This window comes from Corythoichthys intestinalis, chromosome 2 (genome assembly GCF_030265065.1).
Source record: "Corythoichthys intestinalis isolate RoL2023-P3 chromosome 2, ASM3026506v1, whole genome shotgun sequence".
NCBI classification, from domain to species: Eukaryota; Metazoa; Chordata; class Actinopteri; order Syngnathiformes; family Syngnathidae; genus Corythoichthys; species Corythoichthys intestinalis.
Window position 1 is genome coordinate 29,763,483 of NC_080396.1, and position 20,351 is coordinate 29,783,833.

General features: G+C 41.1%; 1 protein-coding gene across 1 annotated transcript; it reads right to left on the bottom strand.

The window, feature by feature from the left end:
• Positions 1–1,307: 1,307 nt before the first annotated feature.
• On the bottom strand, positions 1,308–8,057 carry LOC130929290 (uncharacterized). Its single transcript, XM_057856385.1, has 14 exons — positions 7,958–8,057; positions 7,729–7,858; positions 7,300–7,537; positions 5,377–5,524; positions 5,179–5,272; positions 3,790–3,849; positions 3,500–3,708; positions 3,264–3,395; positions 2,993–3,180; positions 2,709–2,860; positions 2,361–2,606; positions 1,768–1,921; positions 1,595–1,693; positions 1,308–1,481 (listed from the first exon to the last, which is right to left on the bottom strand). Exons 1-13 carry the CDS (start codon positions 8,055–8,057, stop codon positions 1,595–1,597), a joined length of 1,950 nt encoding a protein of 649 aa, XP_057712368.1. The 3' UTR covers positions 1,308–1,481.
• Between the last annotated feature and the right edge of the window lie 12,294 nt (positions 8,058–20,351).

The window sequence follows — 20,351 nt, forward strand, 5'->3', positions numbered from 1 at the left end:
ATGTAATTCTTTATTGATCCCCATAGGGAAAATTCGCAGCAGCACAAGCATACGCGGGAGGGACATAGCCCCCCCCACTGGCCGTAAATGTCATTGCATGTACTTGACTTTCCTATATAGGCCTATATGAATTTAAAATTAAGACTTTGCTGGTAAAATGTTGTCTACAAAAGCTGTAGGCTTAAAGCAATAAAACAGAAAAAGAATGAATGAAATGAACAAAAAAAATAAATATTAGTCAAAATTATTTTTTGAACAGATCATGTGACTAGCACCTTAGAGACGCTCATTTGCTTTGCTTAGCCAAAACCACCTGCGGACAGAAGAGGCAAGATGGATATACATAATTTTTTCAAACCTATGCTTTGAAAAAGCTTAGCTGAGCGAGAACCAAGGATTGAAGATGTGGACCACGAAACACCAAAGAACACCGCCATAATGGTGAGCTGAGTCTCAGTTTGCCCCACTAAAGACGTTAATTGTACAACAGAGCCACCACTGCGCGTACCATATTCAATGGACAATGATCTTTGGCCAAAACCATTGCAGTCCTTAAGCAGCCTGAGTTAGAATTCCCCTCAAAAAATGATGGGAAACAATTAAAATGCTCATTTGCAACATATTATCATAAATATTCCTGGCTGGAATATTCAGTCGAAAATGATGTTGCGTCTACTTCTCCACTAGGTAAAACAGAAAACGCAAGCGCTCACACACGCACAGCTGGGATGCCTGTATGTATGAGCATGGGCTAAGCTACTATCCAAGCATATATCTTGTAAGTTAATTTTATTGCTGACACTGATTCGGGGTCATCAACATGTTTTGCCCCCCGCCACAAAAGTCAAACTCCGCCTATGAGCACAAGCATTCCTAAGTGTAAAATATTAAAAATAGATGTACTGTACAAGGTTTATAAATAAAATAAGTAGTGTAATCTAAAGTGAGTAAAAATCTTCAAAAAATGCCATGGTTGGAGAATTCTGATTATGTTGATGTTTTTCATGTTCCTCAGTTCATTTTCCCGCATGTCACTGCTATGCCTGTTGTTTCCCCCCTCAAGAGATGTGTCAGCAAATTAATCAGGATCTCAAACTTCATTGATATCCTCCGTTTTTATGTCTTTTTTTGTGTGTATCATGTCATCATTCGCAAATGTTGAAAAACATAATTGATCTGGAAGTTTCGATTCCCAAAGGAAGACACATATTTTTGCAACCAATACCATTTTATTATTGTGATGGACATTGTCAATCAATCAATTTATGACAGTTTTTAGATAGGTTCTCTATTTATGACGTAGAATAATTTAAAGTAATTGTAGATTACATTTTTGAAAGAAGCGACAATAATTAACTGAAACACAAAAACAAAAGATTATCTCCTAAATATATGGGATATGCCACTAATCATGAACCATAGCAAGCTCATTTTGTAAGATGTTTGTAAGCCCCAAACTCTTCATCGACCAACTGGGTTACCTGAGAGAACAAAAGTTGGTATTAGTGGCTAACTCTCAAAAATGATATCTTCTCATCATATTTGACAAATTTAAGAAAAATGTGACCGATCAGGGCGGTTCTTGAACAGGTACCTAATTGATCCACTCCAATGAGATTAGGCCTTTGTGTAAATCCCCAGACATATTATTCCTTAGGGCTCTACGTCTTCTTTTTGAAATGACATTGCAGGTCTGTTGGGATAATGGGGAAAAAAACTGTTGTTTCTCTCAGAACAACAGGGAGAGTAAATATGCATGCAACTCACAGGCTGACACTGCTGCTTTACACAGAGGTCCACACTGCAGTGCAGGTAGAAGCTCAAGCTGTCCAAAAACTGGAACATTCGGAATGAGAAGTAATTGTTATTCCCCAATCCGTTGTTGTGTACCTCCACTGTGCCATCTTCGCGGTTTGGGCAGCTGCTCAGAACCAAGAAAAATCTGATAAGGTGCTCTCTCTTGAGACACCCAAAGCAAACATATAAGATCAATTTGAGCTTCTCCTATTTCTCTAATTCTGTGATTATTTTTTTTTTCTAAATTAACTTTTTACGGGTACCTTGGGACCAAAAAACGAGTTAAAATACAATCAAGACATCACTGAGATTTGAGAACACAAGATTTGAGCAGTAAGAGAAACAGATAAGACTTAAGGGTCTCATATGTTGTTCCTACTTCTCAAGGATTGTTCAACTCTGGTTTTCTCAATCCATCTGATTTGACCATGTGATGTCCTGTCTCTGTTTTTAGTCGACTGCTGCTCCTCTTAGGGAAAGGAGACAAATGTGAGAAACTAAAATTGGTCTGACATGTTTGCTACGGGCAAGCCCGTCTCAGTTTGTAGCAAGTTGGTCCTCACCCATCAATGATGAGGTCATATCTCGTAGTGCTGCTGGGTGCCGGTTGTTCCGTCACCCAGCAAGACTTAGTCACTAATTTGACCACACTCCCATCCATTCCGTCTATGCTCAATTGGATCCAAATTTGCTGATTCAACTCCAATTCTGTGTTCGGCTTCATCAACTCAGTGCGCTCGCTGTTCATGTACACTTGCATAAACAGAGCATAGTTTCCTGTTTGTGATATCATTTGACGCACCACAGAGCTGCAAAAAAAGAAACACGGAGATACGAGAAGCCAGGTGAGATAGGAGTCGCCAGATGTTAAAGATGACCCGTTTTGAGCTGCAATGTACTGCTCAACTCACGTGCTTTTAACGTGAAGGAGCAGTGTTTTGATTTCTGGCTTCCTGTACATGCATGTTATGTTTAACTGGATGTTGTTGCGATTGATGAGTCGATTAATTTGAGGTTTACCAGTCACAATGCTGTTCTTGAAAACCACAAAGGTTTCGTTCACCTGTCAAGCGCAGAAAAACATAAAAATGATGATGTACAAATGTACAATTTTTTTGTCACAGGCAACCCGAAAATGCAATAAGTCCGATAAATGTCGCATTCACGTCAACTCGACCATGTGTTGCTAACCTACCTCGGTCTCAGTCCCACATGTGTCGGTTGAGTTAAAGTTGAAGGTCAACAAGTGACTGTCACTGTCCCTTTGACCTGTGCAGGTCTCATTGGTCAGGTGCAACAAGTGATAGTCGATTCCTTTCTCCTCCAGTAGGCAGCCAATCAGGGAGATTGCTCCTCCACCCTCTTGGCATGTGGGAGGGTCACCTGATCAAACACGAGTGTTAAATGAGGAATTAATGTTTGATGTTACCTTTGCGTAAAAAAAGGTAATCAATGTTTTTCATTACCCAAAGTGTTCTTCAAGTGGTACTCTGAGGCAAATATGGCTCGACAGAGACAGGTGGTTCTTTTGAACTTGGACTCTCCACAGAACTCATTAGCATTGCAGTCATGGTTCTGACAATACGCCTGATTGTTATCTGTGAACAGGTTTGCATTAAAATCCTATTAATCAGCTTTGTGCTTGAAAGGGAATAATTTTTCACAGTGAAAGGTTTATTGAGCATTATGTTCAAATTTTCACCCTTCTGGCAGTCAAAGGAAGACCTCCAGCCATCCATGTCGATGTCATACTGCATCTTGCAGACTTGGGCATAAGCCTCGAAGAACTGACATTTGAGGTTGTCCACCATAGGGTAGCCACTCAGCGTGAGGTTGCATGCGTGGATGTGTGGTTCGACAGGGACTTTGTCGTGGCATGCAGCGAACTCGTCTGAATTGAGCAAGGAGCAGCTGTACATTCACAAAGGTATGGTGAGGGTTGCCATGATGAAAAAACAGGAGACTGATACTCTGGGAAATGAACGCTTTTACCGTTGTAGTCCTACCACACTGTTGACGAACAGGTTATCAGCTCGAGGCATTATTTCACATCTGGGGGACGGGCACAAAGAGGATATACTTCAGCCCCATGGATAGCTTACTGCTTTTGATGTGTTGCACATTGTAGAGTGGCACCTACCCAGTGGCGCCTCCAGAAATTTTTCATAGGGGTGGCCAGATGGGGCCACTTAAAATCTTGGGGTGGCCAAAACCAAAAGCTATAATTTCAGGTTTTCATTATATTATTGCAGTAAAAAGGTCAGGGGAAAACTATCAGAAAGACTTAAGGACACGACTACTGATATACTTTGGTGTATTGTGTAATATTTGATGTTACTAATGATTTAATGTGCATAGTCCGTAACTGTCCAGTCAACATTTTGAGTTCCACAACAATTCTGTTTTATTGTGTTATGTATATATTAGGCATAAGGTGTACATTTAACTAGGGCTGTCAAACGATTAAAATTTTTAATCGAGTTAATCACAGCTTAAAAATTAATTTATCGTAATTAATCGCAATTCAAACCACCTCTAAAATATGCCATATTTTTCTCTAAATTATTGTTGGTATGGAAAGATAAGACAAGACGGATATATACATTCAACATACTGTAATTGTTTATTATAACAAGAAATCCACAAGATGGCATTAACATTATTAACATTCTTTCTGTGAATGGGATCCACGGATAGAAAGACTTGTAATTCTTAAAGGATAAATGTGAGTTTGTATATTGTGACTAAATATTGCCATCTAGTGTATTTGTTGAGCTTTCAGTAAATGATACTGTAGCGACTTAACTGTTCTGCCCAAATGCATGATGGGAAGTGGTGCAAGCATGACTGTGTGTGATGGCTGCAAATGCTATATCTTCTCTGCGTTGGGTACACTACAGGGTGTTAAGAAAAAGATCGACTCCTGTCATTCTTCCCCACGTCGCTTCCCACAATATTTATAGTTGCTGTGGAAGAGATGACAAAGCTTTTGCCAATTAAAAGCACGGCCCCAATGAATGCTTTTATCTACTCCATTCACTTGACACTGCCTCTTATCTCTGTATAGAAGTAAAACAACGCCATTGTAGGCTGTTTGCGGCAATGCGTGAATGAGTCGTACTGCGAATGCGTTAATTGCAATAAATATTTTCACGTGATTAATTAAAAAAATTTAATTACCGCCTGTTAATGCGATAAATTTGACAGTCCTACATTTAACAAAACAAAATAAATGCATTCATTTGGGATGAACTGCATAACTGATGCTACAACAATCTAACGATATACTGGCAAGTGGGGTGGCCAGTGGGGTGGCCAACCAATTTATAGGGGTGGCCGTGGCCACCCCTGGCCACCCCCTGGTGGCGCCACTGCACCTACCCTTGATTGCTTCGGCTATCAGAGACCGGTGTTGGAGAAGAGGCCGGATCATTGGCATTACCACATAAGCCCTGCAAAGCCGCCCCGTCAGGTACTGAGAAGAAGAAGCATAATGCAATCAGCCAACTACGTATTGGATGTTAGTGTTCTACAGGACACTTTTTGTACTTAACAGAACACTTTTTGTACTCCACATACCTTTAATGTACCCGGTGGAGCCATCAAAGAAGATTAAAACGTCACTGTTTGAAATAACCAAAGTGACGCCAGTCTGGTCTTTGGAAAGCAGCACTCCGTTTAAGACCTCAGTGGCCACAGGACTAAGTGTTTGTATTTGGCCATTTAGCTGCATCATAAGAAGAAGCACTGGGCAGATTTGATTTCAGTGATATCATGCTAAATATATTCATTATATTTTTTAACTTGTTTGCCCCAATGGAGGAGATAGATGTCCATGCTATTTGAACTAAGAGGGCTGGCAGTTCAAATGGATTGTCTATCGTCTCCAACGGCAGCCAATTAGTCAAGTGCTGTTTGCATGCGAGGCTAAAGAGTTATCTGGTTTGGAAACCATCCAATTTGTCACCTCCTCGCTCCTTGCACTACACATGGGTCCACATGACTGACACACTTAGGTAGGCTTACCACAACATTTTCGGGAATGTTACTAAGGGATTTTTTTTGGCTGGATATTCATATTATAGCGACTCTTTATTTATTATGTGTTACGCCCACAATGGTTCATGAGCAGTTGTGGCAACTTTGATTGAGAGTGATGGTTGCTGTTGTTCTGTACTGTTTTTTTTTTTTGTTAAAAAAATATACTGTCTCTTGGGGCCGTGCGGTGTATGGGGCACAAGAGCAGCAAGAGTGAAACCCTAAAATTGTCTCTCATTCATCTCCACGTCGCTCACCACAATACTGTACACAGTGTTGGAAAAGCGATTGCGCATTAACCCGTTTATGCTGTCCTTTTACTATTACTACATTACAACTGTATCTCTAAGGAAAGTATATATTATCTGCTATTCAGTTGTATTGTGTTCACGTTATACAAACCCAAGCAACGCTGGGACATACTGTTATTGATTAGTAAGTAAGCAGGGAAAAGTACTGAAATGACAAACTGTGCCCATGCGATTAATATTATTAAATCTGATTTTTTTTTTTTTGCGCGCGGGGGTGGATGTAAATTCAGAAGTATGTTGGTGTGGCAGTTTGGAAGCGCGCCTTGTATAAAAAGCTTTTACAAACTAGTAATGCATTATCTTTTGTCGCTCTTTGATGATGTGGGATTCTTGGTGGAAATCCAGTTGCCTTCATGAGTAAAATATAGGCTTTTAATCGGAAAGAAGACTGGGCTTTTTCCATCAGTTTTGAACAATAAATCAAAACCTTTCCGGAACTGTTGAAAGTTGTGAAATTGAACGTGTGCAAGGTCACAACATCCTAAATGAACTCATGGTGTAAATACTGTCAATAAATATTTAATTGAATGAAAGTATGCCATGGCCCATGTTGACCTTATGCTTTTGAGTTAGATGAGATCTCATGCTGACCTTGTTCATATCTTGCCTGGAATACCAGACTCACCGCTCTTCCAGCGATTGAGTCTGGTGACCGTCCGGCGGATCAAATTCCGAGGGTGGAGCAAGCCACAGCAAATGGACAGCGGAGTGGACCAATCAACGACGGGCAGACGTGACGTTGTTAAAGCGACAAGTAATTAGCGTGAGCGGAGAATGGAGAAGTTTATTCAACATGGCTAGCGCGGGCCATGTTGACTGTTGTCAATGACTTGTTTCGGTGTGTTTTTGGTAATTTAAAACTGGTTTTACCGCGGACTGGAACATATTCTCGACTCTCCCATTCGTTATCTGTGTTTTTGTAGACACGACTTTTGGTGTGCAAGAGTGACGTTACTCGTTAAAAACACGTCACGCAAATAAACGAATCTGATTGGACGATTGATTTTGTACCTTGCTTGAGAGGCCGTTAATGGGCTGGGTCCCAGACTATTTCACACAGTGTTTGAAAAATACAGGGAGAATAGTCTGGTTGTGCCAGGCAAGTTCATATCTACATGAGTTATCAACATCAGCATACTGGTTATCTTCTTACCCGAACTCTTCCACTTGATTCAAGAGTAATTGTGTTGTTGAATAGCACCAAATCGAAGTGATCCAAGAAGGTAAGTATCTGACTACGACGATCCTCAAAAGCCGCCAACAGCTTAAAGCTGTCATCGTCTGGCTCAAGCAGGCTGTAAAGGCAGCGGTCGCTAACTGTAGACACTTGGCCAAAGAACTGGATCACTTCGCCGCTGGTCACTGTGCACACGCGGTACGTTGGCTTGCATCTAAATGAGATACAACCAAGTCAGCCATGCAGGGTAATAAAGCCTAATAATTTACTAATCGATGTCATTTGATCAGCCCCATTTTCAACACTAGTGATCTCAAGGCACTTCACACATTTACCAGCTCAAGAACTTTGGATCGGTAATCGGCATAACAATAACCATATGAACCAGACAGCAAAATTATTTACGTGTTAGCAACGCAAGTCTCCATTGATCCACAAGTTGTTTCGTTAATGAGTTGACCCTGATTGGTGCATGATATGATTGTGCAATCTCCTGATGTGCTCTGTCTATATGAACCCGGAAGGAGGATCTCTCCTGCAAATTGAAAAAGATTGGGTCAGTGTTATATGTCATTTGTGTTGGCGTGACATGCTTTCTTTAGTGTTTGGAGGCCCTCTGCAGCGATATACATACCCTGGGACCTGCAACCACTGAGGTCCATGTAATTTGTTTCAATCCCAGCAGTCTTGGTAAAGTTGACCTCCTTGACTTCAATTGCCTTTTTCGGGGGCATCAAGGGCAGTTGTACCGTGTTACATTTTTACATTGGCACTCGGACTATCAGAATGCTTCACTCATTGGGCAACCTGGTGGCAATGGTTAAACTTCGATCTAACGGACCAAAAAGTGTGCTGGGTTGTTTGTTTTTGCCAATTGTCTGCTACTATAAAGCATTTTTCTTCATGGTCATTTAGAGTGGTTTCAAAGAAGTGACCCACAGATACGCCAAATCCAAGTATTTATGTATTTAAGTTAAGAATTTTCACCAGTGTTAAAGTCAGCAAGAGCTTGGAAATTGGAAATTGAAGACCTTGGCCCATATCCACTGTTGTGATGATTCAAACACAATTCCCCCACCGAACTAAGTGTTGATGGATGTGTGTTCCAAACGGTGCTGGGTTCGCGTCCTATTTCAGGGTTTTGGGTTATTGTTGTTATTGTTCATTGATGAAATCCGCCACAAACCTCTCGACTCTATTTCACACTGAATAGTTACTGTGTGCCAAAATCAGCATAAAATTTTCGACAGACAAACAGAGATGCTCATAGAAACACAAATTGCTAAGAGGCCTGCGGAGACGAGAGCACGCACTGGTGGTTGAGCACACCATTTTATAGAGCCTCTCTGAAAGCAATCCTGGTGCGGAAAATCAGTAGCAGCCTCTGTCGGTTAAATGTGTCAGTTAACAAGAGCAGCTGATTTAGGCAACAAAGTTAATTTGATTGCTACGCTCACACATTTCAGATTTCTAGCAGATTTAGTATGTTAAATAGTGAATTTGTTAGTTTTTGATCCGTTAAATGAAGGTATATCAGCATAAGCTGTACATACTTACAACAAATGGGTCGGTATTTGATGTCAGAGTCACACTCATTACCGTTTGGGGTCCAAAGCTTATAAAAGTAACAGTTCTCTGCGGAAATATAGAAAGACTAACAACAAAATGTAATCGGTAATAATTAATTCGGCACATCTGAGCCTAAATGACTCACAGTTAGTTGGCCTGAAGTGAGCAAGTCGCTTTTCAAAAAGCAGGTCGCATTGCCTTCGATCTGAGACAGATTTGCCTTAACCAATTGTTCTACTCTACTGTCGACTACCCCAAACTCTGTCTGCACAGTGTCCTCATCGGCACCAGAGATTTCAATGCATTCAGTGACGATTGCGTCTGTAAAGCAGAATTGAGTTGACCCATCAGCTGAGCTGATCTATAAGGAAAGAAAACTTAATTACCATTTTAATTAAATTCGATTCAAATTACTCGTACAATATTTATTGCATGTCATGGGGAGCAGCGTGTTGGGAACTCACTGTTAAATCATTTTTCATTTGCCCAAAAATTCTAATAGAACACGGGTTCAGGCTGACAGGAGTTAAAGGTATAACTGCATCAGTCTGGACCAACTGGCTGCTGATTATAGCTGCATTAAGAGAAAAACAAAAAAACAAAATTAGTACCTATTCAAGTTGGACCTTTTAATCATTGGCAATGTGGTGAACAGTTGTTCAGAAAAAAACCCGGAAAAGTGATGTTGACGTTCACTTACCTGCCAGCAGAAGTAACCTATTGGCCTTCATCACTGAAATATTGTCGTAATTTGATCTGACATGAGATCCAGCTTTCATATCTGCACCTTGAAACAACCAATTGTTTAATATATATTTATTATGTATAAACAGTACATTTATTACATACGGCATATGTCAACTTACTAAAGTCCTTAGAGAATTTAAGTTTACCTTCATCAATTACCCATACTGTGAAACCATAATACAAAGTAAATGGCAGAAGGTTTTCATTGAAAATGAAAATGTTATTGATATAACAGCGACGTTTAATTGTAAATTACTCTTTAATTCCCACCACTAGTTAACAACTGCATGATGCTGCAGTAGGCATCTTTTCCATACATATCCTTTGGACACACTTCTCAATTAAACCATTGATTTTGCATCGCTCCAATTCACGCAGAGTGCTCGACTTACCACGTGCAGGTGAGTGGAGATACGTGAAGTCTCTTTAGATTCCTGCTTTGTCTCGGGAAATCTGCTTTTATGCCATGATTTTTAATGCACGCCCCCCACTAGCTGCACGCCACTGGACAAATACCTAGAATATTCCGACCTCCCAAACTGGCTTGGCAGAAAAGCATAGTACTGGTAACTGACACGATGCTTTTGACACTCTTCCCAGGAGAAGAAGTGTTCACTGTGAATTTTTTAATTACATCATTTGACAATCATCATTTGTGAATGCTGTACTTACAGTATATTGCACTTTTAAGTTGAGTTACTTCATTTTTTAAATACAACATTAAGTAGCTACTTTTGTGTCTTACAGTCATGTGAAAAAATTAGGACACCCCATTATATATACAGTTCATTAGTAAGAATTTTTTACATACCAATGTTTGATCTTGTTTTTCTTTATTGCTGCAAAAGAAAGTGATTTAATTTCAGGCAAACAACAAAAATTAACATTGTTTTACTCATTAAACCCAATATATCAACAAAAATGCATATTCTAACTGAGGAAAAAGTTAGGACACTCTACCACCTAATGCAGGGGTGGGCAAACTATTCCACAAAGGGCCGCAGTGGGTGCGGGTTTTTGTTCATACCCATCATGAGGACAGCCTTTCACCAATCCGGTTTCTTACAAGTGCACTCAGTAGATTTCAGTCAGGTGCTTCTTGTTTCCACTGATACCTCATTGGCTAAACTGTCTGTGCTGAATAAGTTTGAACAAAGACCAGGACCCACTGTGGCCCTCGAGGACCGGTTTGCCCACCCCTGACCTAATGGCTAGTGTTACCCCCTTTGGCTGAAATAACTTCAGTGAGATGCTTTTTGTAGCCAATACCAGTTATTTCACATCAGTCTGAAGAGTGTTTGCCCTACTCCTCAACGCAGAATACTTTCAGCTGTGAGATGTTTGAGGAGTTTCTTGCATGTACAGCCCGTTTCAAGTCACCCCACAGCATCTCAATGTGATTAAGATCTGGGCATGGACTCGGCCATTCCAGGAGTCTCCATTTCTTCCTTTTCAACGAGTCCTTGTTGGATGTTGTGGGTCATTGTCATGTTGCAGGGTCCAGTTTCGCTTCAGCTTGGATTTTTTCGCAGATGAGTTCACATGTTCCTCAATCACCCTCTGATACACGATAGAATTCATGGTGGATTCTATGATGGTGAGCTGGCCAGGTCCTGCTGCAGCAAAGCATCCCCAATCCATGACACTTTTACCTCCATGCTTCACAGTTGGTATGAGGTTATTTAACTGGAATGCTATGTTGGGCTTATGTCAAACATGTCCTCTTTTCTGGTGTCCACATTTAGATTAATCTGTCCTAAGAACATTATTCCAGAAGTCCTGGTCATTGTCTACATTCACTCTGGCAAACTTCAGTCTGGCCTTCATTTTCTTCTTAGAGAGCAAATGTTTCTTCCTTGCACACCTCCCATGAAGGGTAAACTTGTGAACTCTCTTACTGATTGTAGAGGCATGCACTTTCACATCAATAGTAGCAAGAGCCTTCTGTAGGTCCCGTGCTGACAATTTAGGGGTTTTGGAGACTTCTAGCATCTTCAGGATGAACATGCTTGGTCGGCCAGACCTGGGTTTGTTGGCAGTTGTTTTGAATGTCCTCTGCTTGTAGACTATTTTCCCGACAGTGGAATGGCTGATTTTATATTCTTTTGAGATCTTTTCAAATCCTTTAGCAGACTCATAAGCGCCTACAATCTTCTTTTTGAAGGCCTCAGACAGCTGATCTTTGATCTCACCATGGTGTTTTCTCTCACTTCAATAGTCAGGGGCACACCAAACTAAATGTGAGGTTTAAAGAAGACAAGCCTCCTTTAAAACACTGGGTAATTATGTTCTAACCATATACCCCTGTGTGTGATTTTAACCATTTCAAGTGGGATTGATTGTGGAGGTGTACTAATTTATTCCTCAACAGAAATTGCACTTATTCAAAATTACATTTCACAGAAGGTTTAAAAAAATCTTTTTTTTCCAGTTTTTTTAGGTCTATTACTTAAATCTCTCAAGACGGTTAAAATTGATATTATATATCCATATGACCAAATATGTTGGGAAACACACAGGGTTCCATTTTTCACATGACTGCTGTGAAAATATTTTGGAATATACAGAATATACAACAGTGCAAAGGATTCATAGTTTATTGCAGCTTCTTTCAGTTATCTGTTTTGGGAGGTTATGTTCTCCACTTCTGCAGTTAAAATGAATGCTTTATAGGGTTTGATTCTGGCGATGGACCAGAATTTCAGATGTTTTTATTTTCACTGCCAATGTCACATGTACAGAGGTACAATTGTTAAAATGAAGACATGAATTGGTAGACAGTGTCAGGCCCCGGGCTAGGCGAGTGTGTGGGTGTGTCTGTCATCCAATTACTGGACCAGCACCTGACGGGTGGAGCAACAGCAGGTGTCAGCAATCATCATCAACTGCCTACATAAACCAGCCATAGCACCACCATGTGGCTGGATTGCCTCTTTTAGTCCACTGTTAGTGCTGTCTCGCGTTGTGAATATTTATTTCAAAGTGTACTCAAATGAGCATCGACCTTTTTGCTTTATCCTAGAAACTTACGCCTCTTGTCATTTAGTACCTTCGCCCAGGGTCTCCACACCAAGGACCCCCAGGCCTGCATTAACTAAACTGTTTGACCGTCTATCCTCGCCATCCCATGTGCCTGTTTTGTGCTTTTCTGCCCACAGAAATAACAGACAGAAAGCAATGCCTTCTGGACCACTGTTAGGCAGTCTAGTTTATTCGATGAAGAAGGAACCTAAAGGGATGAAAGGGGAGGCGGGTTCTTACTCCTCCTCTAAGGAAGACAATTGAGAGAGCTCAGAGGGAGGGGGGCGGGGGGGGGACAGCCACAGGGAAACACATCACCACGAGTGATGTCACAGAGGCAGGGGGGAAGGGATGTTGATGAGAGAAGGGCCGTCGCAGAGGACACGTGCGCAAGAGATCAGGAGAGAGCACAGGTGAAAAGTGTTCACCTTCTTTATGGTAAAAGGGAGTCGTTTTTGTAATTTACAGTGTGACCATTCGCTGAAAAAAATAATTAGAATATATCTCAAAATATCATAATACTGAGCTCAATTTTTTGTGGTCACTTCCTATGGTCACTGTGTCATATACTTGTAATATTACAAGAGATGGTATCATGAAGTCGTAGTGTTGAAAGGACAAATTGCCACGCAAACAACCAGAGCCTGCCCAATCATTGCATACTTTTAGGTAATTTTGGGCACCCATGTCGTATCTTCATATGCGTGGATAAAAGATTGCTTCTCAGGTGCACATTTTTTAGTAAACAGGAAAAATAAAGGACTTGCCCCCTCTGTACCAGTACTCAGACGAGATGGGGATTTTAAAAACAGGTTTGTGACCACAAACCAGACACAACCAGTTTTAATTACATATAGTCAACGTACTGGACCGCATTTTTGACAGGTTTTCAAATGTGCAAAAATTGTAACAATGTTACCGCTGGCTGAATTTGTAAAAAATACGCAATGTCCACCACCCACAAAAAAGTTGGCCATCCAGTTTAAACCACATTCTACTGCAAATATGCTTGAAGTATTCTTCTGAAACCCATGGTTGGTTATTATAAAAGTAAAAAATATATATATATGTATAAATTATTTTTACCAAACATGAAAAAAATAATAGGGCATTCTTGACAAGATCCTTAACAATGTAAGAAAAATCAACCTGAGGGGTCCTCATTTGTCTTCCGCTTTGAATAATCCTTTAATGGAATCAGATTTGATCCAAAAAGATTCAAAAAATCTTCGGGAATCAAACAATACTTCCTAATTTGTGAACAAAAAAATAAAGACTGGGCAAAAATAATGTAACATAATGTTATGTACTCACATTTATGTTCACTTGTATGGATTATGTAGGCCTTTATTTTCCGTCAAAGCAATCATGCATTCACATTCTGGTTAGTTTGAACAATTACCGGGGGTCGGCAACCCGTGTTCTAAGAGCCTCTTTAGCCCCGCCCTAGTGGCTCCCTGGAAAATTTTCAAAAATGTTTGAAAATGGAAAAAGATGGAGGGAAATATATTTTTCTTTTTGAAATGGTTTCTGTAGGAGGACAAAAATGACACAAACATTCTTATCGTTTTCCAATGCTGTAAAAATGTGTAGGATAAATATTAAATTTCAACATTTCTGTCAACGAAGACTTGCCTCATAGCCTGTGACACACGTCAGCAGGGCGGGATGCCAGGAAGGTGGCTATTGTAAACAAACTTGCGGCCGTGTGATGGCCCATGAATCCGTAAGTGAAAAAGAGAAAAATAACTGAGGAGAACAGAGGATTCAACGTTTCTTGGATCGAATCAATGCGGAAGGATTACCTGAAGGTTTGCTCTGTGTTTGAAAAGTTGTCAAATAACAAAATTAGTAATGTGGAAAGACATTTCCAGGGAAGGCATATGCTAGGCCTTGCAGCCGAGTACCCAGTTGAGAGTGAGAGAAAATTTGATTGAATTACTTCTGAAGAACTTAGAGGAGCACAAAAATAGATTTAAGAAGTGGATTGCATCGCCAAACTCAACTACTGCTGTTTTGTTGCAACCCAGGAGATAACAGAGCGTGGAGAACCGTTCACAGATGGTGAGTACATTAAGGAAACATTCATCAAAATATCAGAACACCTAGTTGCAGACTTAAAAACAAAACTGAGATCATACAGAAAATCAAAGACATGCCTAGATAAGCGGTTTGTTATGCACGTTCCATTTTGTTGTTTTTCGAAACCTCAAAATAAAAATGACATCAAAAATCGGATTTCTTTATTGCATTTCTTTAATTTTATAAAAGCAATGAAACAATTCATTCATATTGTAATGACGTTAAACTTGAGGTGGCATCATTCAACAGAATGGTCCCGTGGTGCATTGGATGCACTGCAGGGAAAATAAACATTAATCATGAAGCCTAATTATGTTATTTTAGCCAACTTAGGCATTTTGATAGTAGGCTAATATAGCTAATACAGATATATACAGCATGTGTTGCCTTCATTATAAGGCTAATGTAAGGCTTTTATTTTTTTGCGGCTCCAGACATATTTGTTTTTGGTCCAATGTGGCTTTTTCAACATTTTTTGTTGCCGAGCCCTGACATATACCATTTGGTGTCATAAAAGTAAGCCCACATATATCAATCCCTTGAAGAACACAAAGGTGCAACATGATCCCCCTTAGTTTGCTCAAGTCTTTGATAATCAAATCAGGGTAACTCACATACAACCCCCAGAATGGCGTACAGCACGCTACACGTCACTTCCGCTCATTAATATTCATTACGTTAGCTAATGTTGCTATGGGGGACACGATACCTTTTGTCCCCAATAGGAAATGAATGGAAATTGTGTACGAAGGAGATGTTCACAGAGCTAAACCTACCAATTCTGTCCGAAAATGATGTCCCTGGTGCCAAATTCACTAGTAAAGATGTGGAAGGACATAAAAATGTTCGGTTAAAGAGATGGCTAGAGTTTCGAGTTCTGAAAAAGATGGGGGAAAAAAACGAGCCGACTTAAGCATAGCCTTAGCTTTTTTATTGACACCTTTTTCTTGCGTGACTGACAATGACATTCTCCTGTTTCAACAATCTATCCTTTACCACCACATGCCCTGTCTATCTTATATATAATATCCTCTGGTTGTCTTACGTCTCTGACCGTTCTTTTGCGCAATTTTACATTGCTATTTTTGTGCAGCGATCGCAAATGCTACTCGTTGAGAGCCAACGAACACTTAACTTTTTCATTAATAACAAATATTAATTCTATAATTTCTTTATCCTTTTTTTTTACACAACAGAAAAGGTAACAGTGGCAGTCAGATACCATTTTAATTCTTTTCAGGTCATTCATTGTCAGACAGTAGCAGCACGGCACAACGCCACGCTAAAAAAATAAGTTAAAAATATCAACGAGGCTTACCCCTTTGTTCTCTGAAGGAGTACCCCAACAAAATGTTTATTGCATATGAAATGTGAATGGCTTCACCCTGCCTTCACCTATCTGGCATTAAACGTCCGGGCAAGTTCTTCACATTTTTTCCTCTGAGTTTTTGGTTTCGGGAAACGTATGAAGAAAACATCCTTCATATGTCGTAATGTCTACAGTCGTTTCTAATAGTTCCAAAAAAGCAAGGTGTCATCGGCATGTTTGTTTTTGAAAGATTACCGGAGAAAAGTAGCAGAAATAACATTGTTTCTATGCGAGGGTGGGTCTATAACGTCCCACTTCCGGTTTACGATGCGACGTCACGGTCTGAAAATAGCATTCGTGCAATACGCGATTGTTGACCAATGGCTTGAATGATTAAAGTAAACGCCCACTAAATTGTAAAATGTGATATACAGTATTGGAGTCACATTCTGAAATGTGGGTTCCCCCCCGAAAAAAGTCAGATATTGTCTGACTGCACCCTGAGACTCAGTGTTTGTGTTTCAGATGTAGATCGAGCCTTGAATATCTAAAATATTTTTCATGATTCCCCCCCCCCCCCAAATCACTTTTCTATTACAATACTCTTGTACTTGTATGCACCTTTCCACCTTTAAGGCCCTCAAAGCACTTTACACTGTATCCTCACCTACCTACTGGTGACGCAGTTCAGTATCTTGCTCAAGGATACTTAGGCGAGTTCATCGGTGGGGAGAATGAACAAAACAACAACCTCTGGGTTGCAGAACAACTACACTAGTGCTGAGCCACGCCATCCTCAGTTTGAGTCTAGGGGTGTTCCAGTGTCCCCCTAGAAGTTGACTCATTCTTGGGTAGCTCCCCGTTTTTTTTTGTTTTTGTTTTTCTAATAAAGGGACTTGCACTTCAAAATGTTTCTTTAGTAGTTTTTGAAAACAAAGGTTTGAATCAAACATTGTATCATGTGAACCAATACACATAAAAGTTAGTATAAAAGATTTATTTTGCTTTGATCATTTCGCCTATCAATTAATGAGGTTCATATTCGTGAGAAATGTGGCCCAGACCACCGTTCAATAATTCGTTTGGTCTTATCAATGGCCCGTCCTCAGCAAATAGTGTACATGCAGGTTATGCTGTTATATCGTCCCTACCAATGTTGAGACCAAACCCTCCCGTGCGTCCGGGTAATGGGTTGTGCCGGATGCCAGACACATTACTGAAAAGGCTAAGTGTCCATCCTAAAACCGGACAGGTATTCACCCTACTCAATTTGGCTACCAGATCGCGACGGATTGCTACTGTACATGCGCGAACTGAAATCAATTCCTCTCGAGTGATGCCGGCAGATATAGATATGTATGTGATAGATTAAAAGATAAACATACATTTTTCTTTTTCTGGGTGATAATGGTCTAAGAAGGGTTTACTTGGGGCGAGGGAAGAGGAAGACATTTAGGAAGAAAAGCACAGTTTAAATTATTGAGAGACATGAGGTTTATGTGTAGATCAGGGGTCGGCAACCTATGACACGCGTGCCAGTGCTGACACGCGAAGTGTTAACCAGTGACACGCGAGCGCATGGCAAAATAATATATATATATTTTTTTTTTTACCTGAAATTAAGACATTTTTAGTTGCACGTCCTGTTATTTAGGGCTTTACAGGAGCGTCCCTCCCGACCCCTCTGCCTATAGCGTTATTTGCGAACAATTATGGATTTTGAGCACCCTTGCAGCTCTTCAATTTCTCGATTCCTGCGCTCTTCGTTTTTTTTTTTTTTTTCCTCTGCGCGCTCAATTCTGCGCGCTCAATTCAGCACCCGCTACTAACGTGTCACGAAGCCAACCAGTCAGAGAGTTTGTGGAAGTACACAGTGTTACCAATCTGCACTTTTTGGTACTGTTACTCCAAGCCCCAGCGTGGAGGCCGGCGGGCCAGTAAGCGAGTAGACAGCCGGCGATTTGCCGGCGTCCGCGCCGGGAGCCCCGTCGCTTTAACTTTGAATTGAGATCCCGATGTCACACCCTCGCCCCGGCGCGGAGGCCGGTCGCTTAAGATACGGGGCTGTACACCCCTTTCCCGGCGCATCGCAACACTCCGGTTGGACCCCGATTGCCAGCCGTCAGGTCAGGGCAGCGGGTGAAGCGATGCTTGCACTGTAGTATGGAATGGACCGGCGATTAACGTGGCTCGTTGCCGTCGATTCATCCGGTGCTTACTTCGGAGAGGTGGCAATGTGTATAAAAACACTGTGACGCGTTGGATGGCGTTTTACTGGAGACTTTTATTAAACAAAACAAAAACCAGCGGGGGACACAGCCTCTTCTCTCCTTTTCACGGCGCTCTCCGCTCTCTCTCAACACCTTCCTTCGCTCCCTCTCTTTTTCTCGCCCAGACGCCCAATTCTTCTACGCTTAACTAGCAAGCCGATCATATTGTAGGGGACAGCGGCCCCTTGGGGATACCGGTAACAACTGGTTGCCTGGTTACTTCTGGTAGCTCTTTTTGTGCATTATGCCTCGAGAGAGTTGTGTGTCGCACAACAAGTGTCAAACGCCACTACGAGACAAAACATGAAAATTCATAGAAAGCAGGGCCAAGGAACACATTAAAGTAGGTATCTTTTATATTTGTAATATAAAATCTAAAATTGTGCATATAATTCACTGTTTAAGTTGCTAGTGAACAAGACAAAATGTAAGAGTCGGCTGTTCTGACTTTGAAGGCTCTCTGTACTGTGAGAGACCTGCACTGAGAATCACACCCGTTCCCCTTTGCGTGCTGGGGTGTGTGTGTGTGTGTGTGATATTTTTGCATAAAATGGTGCAGCTGTACAGCTTTTATTACTGTTGCACTTATTTTCAAGTTTTGATATTTTCGACAATATGCATTAGTTTTTAGTTAATTGATGAAGACGAATGGTAGTTATACAAATTAAATGTATGTCCATGTTTTTTTTTTTTTTATTTGGAGTAAAATTACAGCTCTGCTGAATATAAAAATTCGGATGCGCGTCATTAATCTTGGGGTGGCACACTGATTGACAAGAAAATTTGAAAGTGGCACTCCACACCAAAAAGGTTGCTGACCCCTGGTGTAGATCATAAGGATGAAGCCATGGGCACTGCATATTCTTGTACATTAGATAGTGGTGTGTACTTGAATGCTGCTTGCATGAGAATGCACTACGTTCTGTACATAGAACAATGTATAGTAGGGACTACAACAGAGGTGGGCAATCCGGTCCTCAAGGGCCGCAGTGGGTCCTGGTCTTTTTTACAACTGATCCAGCACAATCAGTTTAACCAATGAGAGGTCCGGGAAAACGTGAAACACCTGACTGCAATCAACTGATTGCATTTGTAAGACACCAGATTGGTGAAAAGCTGTCTTCTTGATGGGTTGCAACAAAAACCCGCACCCACTGAGGCCCTTTGTGGAAAAGTTTGCCCACCCCTGGGCTACACACACAGAGAGACAGACAAACACTTGTACCCACAAACACACTTAATGGGAATCGATTCCGTGCTGCCTGCGTGAAAGTCAGGTGAATGCACCTCTAAAGCATCAAGATTGGATTCACCAACACATTATTTAACACTTTATTCATCTGTCTGCCTCTGCCAATGATGCAGTCACAGGTAGGTTACTAAATGTAGCCTATACACAGGGGTTCACATAATAAGACTTAGACAAACGCGCTGGCCCTCAACGGCTTCCATTCGCTTTTGCGTACCGATGGCTGACCTCTGCATTTGCGGCGGACACGAGAAAATCACTTCTCAAAATGTCAAAGAGGCAGGCCCCACTGAGTAATTATTTCCGTGTTCCCCCACCCCCGTCAAAAGACAGACAGATGACAGAGACGTCACCGGAGCTACCGAAAAAAAAAGGACTTTTGCTGAAATGTGGCTGCAGGAGGTACCATGGCTAGAAGCAAATGATGCTCGCACGGAAATGTGGTACAAAATTTGCCGTGAGAATCCCAATGTCGCTGATAAGAGCAGCGCATTTTATGTAGGGTCAAAGAATTTCAGCCATCCAAACCTTGAAAAGCACGAAAAAAACAGAGCATGTGGCAATTACGCAAACTATCGATGTCAGACAGCACCCCACTCGCCCTATGACAAGTGGCGGAATAAAGTTAATGAAGAACATCGCCCTGCACTGACAAACGTGTTTTTTCTCGCATTTCACAAAGCTAAACATGCACGTTCAATGAGCTCTTATGAGGAGGACATCCCACTTTTACAAAGGCTCGGCGTTAATGTGGGAGCCGCATAATGCCCTTTATTTTGAA